At 38.9% G+C, this 9649-nt stretch overlaps 1 protein-coding gene across 1 annotated transcript; it reads left to right on the top strand.

Moving 5' to 3' along the window:
* Window positions 1–7940: 7940 nt before the first annotated feature.
* On the top strand, window positions 7941–9050 carry LOC104231151 (uncharacterized). The gene has a single exon (XM_070166324.1). It carries the CDS (start codon window positions 7941–7943, stop codon window positions 9048–9050), a length of 1110 nt encoding a protein of 369 aa, XP_070022425.1.
* The last annotated feature ends 599 nt before the right edge of the window (window positions 9051–9649 follow it).

Consider the following 9649-nt stretch of genomic DNA (forward strand, 5'->3'; position numbering starts at 1 on the left):
TGAGATTTTGACATAGTGGTAGAATGGAATTTCGGAAGTTGCAGTAGGCCCGTTGTGTCATTAGGGATGTGTGTACAAAATTTTAGGTCATTCAGACGTGGTTTGGTAGACTTTTTGATCAAAAGCGAAATTCGGAAGATTTTGGAATCTTAGGCTTGATTTCGATATGATTTGGTTGATTCGATGTTGTTTGAGGTGTTTTGAAGATTGGTACAAGTTTGAGTAGTGGTATATGATGTGTTTGTGCTTTTGGTTGAGGTCCCAGGGGCCTCGGGGTGATTTCGGATGGTTAGCAGAAGGTTTGAAGTTGAGTTGGGTCAGCTGAAGCATATTGTTGCTGTCATAACCGTACATGTGGTTAGGAGCCCGTAGGTGCGATGCTTGTAGAAGCAGAAGGCAACCGTAGATGCTGCCAAGAGGAAGTTCTTCAGGAACCGTAGAAGCAGTGGAGTGGGCACACCTATGGTAGCGCAAGTGCGAGTTTTTAACCGCAGATGCGGGTATGGTCATTTTAGTGAAAAACTGCAGAAGCGGTGGAATAGCCGCAGAAGCGGGACCGCAGAAGCTGTAAAAGGACCGCAGGTGCGAAAATGTCTGGGTCAGATAGTATAAAAAGGTTCCCTTCACGATTTTGAGGGGGTTTCACCATATTTCATTCGGGAGAAAGTTTTGGAGAGCTAATTGAAGAGGAAACCAAAGGATGATCTCGTGGAGGTAAGATTTTTAACTTCATAGCTCATTTATATGTGATTAAATGCCTAATTAGTGGTGAAATTTTGGGAAAAATCAGTGCAAAAATTGGTAATTAGGGCTTGAGATTATGAGACCTTTGAGAGTGTATTTGAGGGGCCATTTGAGGTCCGATTTTGATGTTCTTGATATGTATAGACTCGTGAGAGGATAAGGATTCCATTGATGTTAACTTTGTTAGATTCCGAGATGTGGGCCTGGGGGCTGGGATTGGTTAATTTCGGAATTTTTGGTATAAATTGGATATTTTTGAGTGAGCTTTGTTCCCTTAGCATATTTTGATGGTATAAGTCTGTATTTGGTTAGATTTGGAGCATTTGGAGGCCGAACTGAGAGGCAAAGGCATCGAGGGCTAGAGTTTGGACCGGATCGAGGTGAGTAATAATTTTAAATATTATCCTGAGGGTATGAAACCCCAGATTGCACATCGTGGTGCTATATTGAGGTGACAGACACGCTAGATGACGAGCGTGAGGTCGTGCACTGTTGGGGATTGTGACTTATTCCATCCCGAATGACTGTTTTACCGCGTATTTGATTGAAAACTATTTGCAATCATCATGTTTTGGGCTGAATGCCACATTTGGGCCTCGTGCCAACTATTTGGATCCTTAGGGGATTTTTACTGATATTTCCTCACTGTTTTGACTTTATACTTGCACTCATTCATGCTATATTCTACTATTTTCATAATTCAATCATCTTTACTCTGTTTTAACACATTAAATGATATTATAAATAATATTTTTGGCAGAGCATCATGTTTTACTGTTGCCCAAGTGGCTTATGAGATTCTGACTGAGTAAAGCTGATGGCCTATGCTGTGAGGATACTTTTAGGTCGGGCTGCACGCCGTAGCAGTGATACATTGATTATGATTGTGAGGCAGAAGGCCTGAGATTGTACGCCACGAGGTGGCTTGTTGATATAAGGCCGAGAGCCTATTGATTATGCCATGAGATGGCTTGATATTGCTCTTGGGCCGTAAGGGGCCCCTCCAGGAGTCTGCACACCCCCAGTGAGCGCGGGTACCCATTGTGATATGAGATAGAGCACGAGCGGTTGGTATTGTTCCATGTGTTTGCCCGAGGGGCTGATTCTGTTGATATTGTGCCCGAGGGCGATTCTTTATGTGTTTATCTTTTCTAATTGCCTGTCATTTACTTGTTTAATTGTTAAAAAGGCATTTTAAAGAAGCTTAAATTGAACTAAGGTGATGTTACATGTTTTCACGGTTTCATTATTTTTACTGGCTTTATTCTGCTTCTTTATAGCCTGTTGATGTGCCTTACATGATTTCTTATTGCTCAGTCTTCATTTATTATTATTACTCACTAAGTCGGAGTACTCACATTACTCCCTGCACCTTGTGTGCAGTTTCAGGTATTCCTGAACCCGGTAGCGGGTATTGGTTGCTCAGAGGCGGAGTCATCGGAGTTTAGCAAAGTAACTGCCCGACGTTCGCAACACTGCTTTTTTCCCTCTTGATTTCATTAGACTGTATTTAGTACATTTTTAGAATTTCCGTTGTATTTAGACCTTAATAGAAGCTCGTGACTGGTGACACCCCGATGTCGGGCTGTGTTGGTTTTAATTCCGCAAATTATACTGCTCACTACTTATTTTGGGTTTTTATCATGTTAAGACTTAATACTTATTATTTTAATTGCTTAAAATGAAGTGGAAATGTGCCAGCTGGCCTTGTCTTCGAGAGGCACCATCACAACCGGGTCCGGGTTTAGGGTCATGACACCAGGTCGCGAACGCGATGCAACACTTCCTCCTCCTACGTGAACGCGGGAACACCATCGCGGACACGTAGGTGTAAAACTCCCAGCTTCACGAACCCGGGAGACACTTCGCGAACGCGAAGAAGGAAACCAGAATTGACTGCTGCAACATTTTTCTGCAATTTCTAAGTTCCAAAAATGACCCGTTGAGCATCCGAAACACACCCGAAGCCCTTGGGACCTCAACCAAACATGCCAACTAATCCTAAAACATCATTCAAACTTATTCCAATCTTCAGAACGCTCAAAATAACTTCAAAACACCAATTTAGCATCGGATTCAAGCCTAAGAACTTCAAAAACTCTCAAAATACGCTTTCGATCGAAAAGTCTATCAAACCTCGTCCGAATGACCTGAAATTTTGCACACACGTCACATTTAACACTACGAAGCTACTCCAACTTTCGGAATTCCATTCCGGCTCTCGGATCAAAATCTCACTATCGAACCAGAAACTTCAAAAATTCAACTTTCGGCATTTCAAGCCTAAATTAGCTATGGACCTCCAAAACACCATCCCAACATGCTCCTAAACCCGAAATCACCTAACGGAGCTAACGGTACCATCAAAATTCCATTCCAAGGCCGTCTTCACACTGTTTTGACTACGGTCAAGTTTTCAAAACTTAAGCTCTCATTTAGGGACTAAGTGTCCCAAAACTCTCCGAAACTCCCAATAATCTTTCCCCGGTAACTCATAACAGCAGAAACAAACATGGGGAAAGCAGTTAATAGAGGATCAGAGCATAAATTCTAAAAACAACCGGCCGAGTCTTTACATCCACGCAATCATGGAAAAACAATATGGATTGCAGGACTTATCTAAGGACAGAGTCTCCATTCTCTTTGGAAATATATGCATCACAAAATGTAATCATTCCCTCACAAAGACTGAAAATTGTAAATTATGCTTTTTTAAGTGCAAAACCATAACTTTCCACATGGAACTCAAATAAAAAATAACCAACAACCAACCCCGGCTGACTGTATCAGATCTGCCCTACTTTCACTATTTCAACCCCCGGTTAACTCCTATCCTCTTTCCGCTTCCCAACTAAATCAATGATCAATGACCATGATACTCCAGAGTGTTCTCTCATTATAGAAGTAGAAGAAAAAAAATAGGACTATCAAGCTCTAGTAAGCCAAAAAACCAACAAATAAATAGCAAAATCCCACCTAATTGAAGTATGACAATTCGGAGGTTCAGTAAAGAGCTGCACCTATGGAATGTTGACATGTGATTCCTCAGAAAAAAGAGCTAAGCATTCAACTGTTTTCCAGAAAACAAAAATTAAAAAGACACAAAATGAAATCTCTGAAATTTAAACATGGATGGAGGTAAGAGATAACTAATTAGTTGTGAATACTCTCTCGATTAGGTTAATAAAATTAAGACATAATCTACCATCTTATATTCCACCTCTTTGGAATCATGATTATGTTAGGAAATGGGTAATGGGACATAGAAATACTAATCGCGCAACTACCAGGTATTACTTTTTTGGAGTGCATAAATAAATTCCAGAGTTTGAGAAGTCATAAAAGAAGTCTTTTACTATGGAATGAATCAAGCATGGAGCATATATTAGAGTATATTAGTATTTTGCATCTTTAGAGGAACCTGTAAAAACACTAACATACAATATTACTATTTTTATGAAAATACTTAGCTTTAAATCACCTAAATTTCAAAAAAAGTCCCCCAAGTATTATCTCCCTCTTTCTCCACAAACGACCAGGACTGATTCCCTAGAGCCAAGGGTGCTCATAGACATGTTCTGATGTTCGCTATTACCGGACTGTATCCATAATTAAGCGAATAGCTATCTAAACCAATACGTGCAATGTACTACAACACTTGGGCTTATGGGATTTCATATGCTAGAGCAAGCCCTTTCCGATTAATGAACATCTAAAAAGCATAACCCCGTGCATAAAGCATTCCGCATTCACACAGGGTCCAAGGAAGGGCCGCACTCTAAGGGATGTGATGTAGGCAGTCTACCATGATCAATGGCTGATTCCACAAATCGAAACCATGACCTTGATTAAAGAACATCTATTTACCTTAAAGTATAGGATTCACTGTGTTTATCGAAAAGAGATTGCACACCAAACTTCACCTGATAAACAGCTAGCTAGGTTAAAGAAGTTTCTGCTTCTTACTAATGGTATTTTTCTGTTGTGTTACCTTGTCTATGCAATTTTAGGCCATGAAAAAACTACATTGTTAACAACTCAATACTTATATATATGACACTTCAGCAGATCTACTCTTGTAGTATGATATATTGATTATGGCTTACAAGAGTCAAGAACAAGTTGAACCAACCTCACGCAAATTATCAGTTCTTTGGAATTCCTCCAGTTAAAAAGGCAACCTTGATGTAGGAGAAATGGATAAGTAAGATACCACTGACCTAGAATAGGACAGCTGAAGATTAGGGAAGTTACTAGACTAACTTAACACTGTAATGTTTTGCTGATTTATGAGTAAACTTTTGTCTTTCTAAAAATAAAGGGGGTAATGAAGGACTTGAGGAAGAGTGGGTTTTATTTAGCACACATGTTGATTGGGAGGAGGGTTTATAAAGCTGTCAACAATTTGTTCTGATGCCATGAATTAATCTGAGAACTGCAACTAGAGGTATGAAGCGTTTGATTTCAAAGTTTGATTAGGAGTGACTACATTAGGAGAAGTAGAAAGAAAGGAAATGAATTGTAAGCTTTATGTTATATGTAGAAAATTCAACAGGAACAATAACGTAGAAACAACAACAATAACAACCACCATCTAGTAGAATCCCACTAGAGGGTAGAAACAATAGCGTAGAAAAGAAGATAAAATGAAAATTCAAAAGACCATGAGAACCCCTGCTAAGGATGGAGAGAAAACAAAACACATAGAATAAACGGTAAAACTATTTTCATATAAAAGACGTACAAACTCCAAAGATTTCATAAATAGCAACCTCTAGTTTTAGGGACAGGGCTCCAATTCAGAGCCTTGTGAGTCAAGAACTAAAAACATACCTATCCAACCAATACTAACATAAAACGACATCATATGTAACATTCCTCAAATTTATAAAAGTTTCAAGACACGCTAATTATAGAATTAAATTATTTTATTTTTTTCTTGCCTATAGTTAATATATATGTGTATATATATATATATATATATATATTGTTTGTGTGTACACACACACACATACTCACACTTAAATAATTGGATATACAATTAGGAAAATATTAATAATTTTAATATTATTAATTATTAAAAGTGGGTATCATTAATTATTAGTTAAGTTAAAAAGGGGGGGAGGGGCTAAAGCCCATAAAAGGGATGATGGAACAAAAAGGCTTCAAGCCTTAAGAAAACATAACAAGGTTCTATTATTTACGACAAGGATTAGAAGGCAAAAGCCTTAGACAAAAACAGAACAAACTCACGAAACAGAGAGCGAAGAAACTCACGCAGGCAACGGAAAAATCTAGGGTTCCTTACAAATCACTAATTCTTGAACTCAGGTATGTAAAATTTCCTATGGTCAATTATCCTACAGTAGTTAGGTAAGAATTGAATAGTTAATTCCCTTCTTACTCTATCTCAACAATAAATTTCATGTTTAGGTGTGAAACTTTAAAATTAATTAAAATGCACTGGTTGTTGTAGAATCGATTGTTTGACTGGTGTCAATCGGACTGAGGCCTACGTATTGGCTCAATAAATTTTGAGGTGAGTTGATATAACCCTTTACTAAAGTGGTTTAACTCACAAAAGCACGCAAACAAGGTGTTTGATGAACTGTAAAAGAGTTTATATTTACTTAATTGGAGCGAGTGAGTACCTATTAACTTAGAATTATCTAGCAAAAGTTTAGATGATTTATTATGATATATGTGCATAAATTTTCAGATTTATGTTTTATTCTTATATGCTATTTTCATGTTCAAAATTTATGAAGAAGCAAGAATCTTTAAAAATACTTTTACATGTTTATTTCATTCTTATTCCATGCTTTACATTTAAGGATACCAGTATGAGCATGTACATGATGTTCTATAAAGAAAAGATTTAGACTTGAAAAGTCATAAGAAGAAGTTTTAGGAAGAAAAGATTTTTGGGAGTATCCTTTATTCTGAGAAGGGGTCATCGTCCAGGCCGAGGGTCCTGACCAAGGCCTTTATAGTTGGAACTCCCAAAGTATAAAGTGAAGTATTTTTTTTATAAGAAAGAAAAAGAAAAGATTTTCTTTTAGAATATTCATAAACTGCTATTATGCAATTATTTTAGAATTATTCTTATAAGCTTTATGTTTTACATGCATTTAGAACCTTTGCTCGTAATGTATATATTTTTAAAGTTTTGCCCCCTGTTGTTGAGACTCACTGAGTACAATGGATGATACTGACGTTCTCTTTTGGGAACCTACGTTGGTCTGCGGTACAACGTAGGAACCGGTTTTGCAGGCAAGCAGGCTACGGGTTAGGACTTCCTTCTCTTATAGTACTACTAGTGAGCTCCGCTTTTGTTCGTGGAGTATTCCTTAGAGTCATATTTATTTAGTTATTTCTTTATTTACCTAGAGAACTGGCCAGGAACTCTAATGTCCTGAGCTGTGCGTCAATTTATCAGTAGAGGCTTCATAGACATAGTCGATGGGTTAAGATTCAGATATTTTTGATAATAACATAGCAGTAATTCAGTAGTTACTACGAATAAAGTTTTAGAATTGATTTATTTAAATATTTAAATTAATCAAAAGTATTTGGTTAGAGTATTCCCTTGTTGCACATAAAGTTTGGAGTTATAATATATTTGATAAGCAGGGATGGCTCGCTCGGTCATATTTAGTGATCGAGTGACGGTCCCAGCTTGTTCAGAGAATGGGTCGTGACAAACTTGGTATCAGAGCCTCAGATTTATGGCGTCCTAAGGGTCTATGAAGCTGTGTTAGTAGAGTCTTGTTTATGGGTATGAAGTGCGCCATACTTATAAACATGAGGCTACAAGCATTTAGGAAGAGTCTCATTTTTTTTCCGTACTTTAGATCGTGCAGTAGAGCCTACCTCTAAGAAATTATCTAATATATTCTTTTCTCCAAAACTCGCAAAAATGGCTCGTACTCGCAACTTTGACACCGACACTCAGGATGCTGCTCAAGAAACTATTGCTACTATTGTGGCTTAAGGCAGAACTAAAACGCTCCAACTCAGAAAAGGAATGGTAAATCCACAAGGGGGGTCCAAGTACCCGGGGTTGAACATGAAGAAGGGGTGGAGCATGATGATCCAGTACCTCAGGATCCAATGTCGCTCCCAACAACAGCTCCGACTCAGATAGCTATATCTCCAGAGGTGAGTCAGATGTTTAATATAGTCAACAGTGCTATATGGAGATGTTTAAAGTCTTCATGGCCAACCAGAACGAGAGAAGAGATGAGATTCCGCCTCAATCAAATAGACAGAACAATTCTGAGTCCTCAATAGTGAATGAATTTTTGAAGTTGAGTCCTCTAGTGTTCTATGGTTCTATAGTTGATGAAGATCCAATGTTGTGGCTGGAGGGTGTGAAGAAAGCCCTTCGAGCGATGAAAGCATTTGATGATGAAGTTGTGGAGCTGGTTGCTTACCAGCTTAGAGATATGGTCGGCGCTTGGTTTGAGATGTGGGAAAAGGAAAGAGATGAAGATGATGGTCCGCCTACTTGGGAAGAATTTGAGGAGGCCTTCATGGCTAACTTTATCCCAGAAGAGGATAGGGAAGCTAAGGCTATAGAGTTCGAACAGCTCAAGCAAGGGAATAAAAGTGTGCAAGAGTACAACATGGAATTCATAAGGTTAGCTAAGCATGCTCCTCACATAGTTAAGATAGAAAAAGCAAAGATTCGCAGGTTTTTTGGCGGTTTAGCTTACCACATTAAGGATAAGACATCAGCTGCAGCAGTAGGGATGACAGCCTTCTCATCTGTTGTGGGATTTGCCAGGCACTTAGAAAAAGATAGACAACAAAGGATAAAAGAAAAAGAGCATAATAAGAAAGCCCGGACAGTGGGCATGTTTAATGGTACATCCAGCGGGGGTGGAAGGGATTCCTCTAATAAGAAGTCATTAGCACCAGCTCAGTCCAGTCATCAGTCAGGTGGTGGGTCTTCCTTCAGATGTACTCAGAGTTATGGAAATCAGTCTTGCCAGAATCAGAATTTTAGGACATCATCCTCACATAGCCAGAGTCATGCTGAGCAACATTCACACCAACAAGGTCTTTGTGGAACATGTAAGCAGCAATATTCAAGTCAGTGCAAGCTCGGGTTTCATGGTCGCTACCATTGTGGATACATTGGTCATATAAAGGCCAACTGCCCAAAGTTGCGACATAATTTCAGTAGTGGATCAATTTGTCCTTCTAGTTCCTCAGCTACTGCAGTTGCACCATCTCAGGCTCGTGGTTCTCATAATCAGACCAGGCATGGGGCAGGCAGAGGTGCAGATCGAGTTACTTAGGGAGGGGACAACCCCGTTTGTTTTCTACACTTGATTGTGAGAGTGCAGAGGCATCTGCAGAGGTTATTACAGGTATACTTTTAGTCTGCTCACGTAATGCTTATGCCATAATAGATCCAGGTTCTACGTTTTCATATATGACTCCATACTTTGCAATTAACCTCGGGCTAGAACCTGAACAACTTAGTGAGCAATTCCTAGTATCTACTCCAGTTGACGAGTTAGTGAAAGTCACAAGAGTCTATAGAGGTTGTATAGTTTCGGTCCAAGGTTGCAACACCAAGGCCGATCTCATAGAATTAGAAATGGTGGAGTTCGATGTGATCATGGGTATAGATTGGTTGTCTTCCTTCTATGCCATGTTACATTATCATGCCAAGATAGTTAGGTTCCAATTTCCAAATGAAGAAGTCTTAGAGTGGAAGGGTAGTTCAGCATCGCTTGTAGGTAAGTTTATTTCTTACTTTAAGGCACAACGAATGATCGGTAAGGGATGTCTCGCCTATTTGGCTCACATCATTAATCCAGAATCAAAACCACCAGCTCTTCGGTCTATGCAGTTGTTAGAGAATTTTTAGAAGTTTTCCCATATGACCTTC

Source organism: Nicotiana sylvestris, chromosome 2 (assembly GCF_000393655.2).
Source record: "Nicotiana sylvestris chromosome 2, ASM39365v2, whole genome shotgun sequence".
Lineage (NCBI taxonomy): Eukaryota > Viridiplantae > Streptophyta > Magnoliopsida > Solanales > Solanaceae > Nicotiana > Nicotiana sylvestris.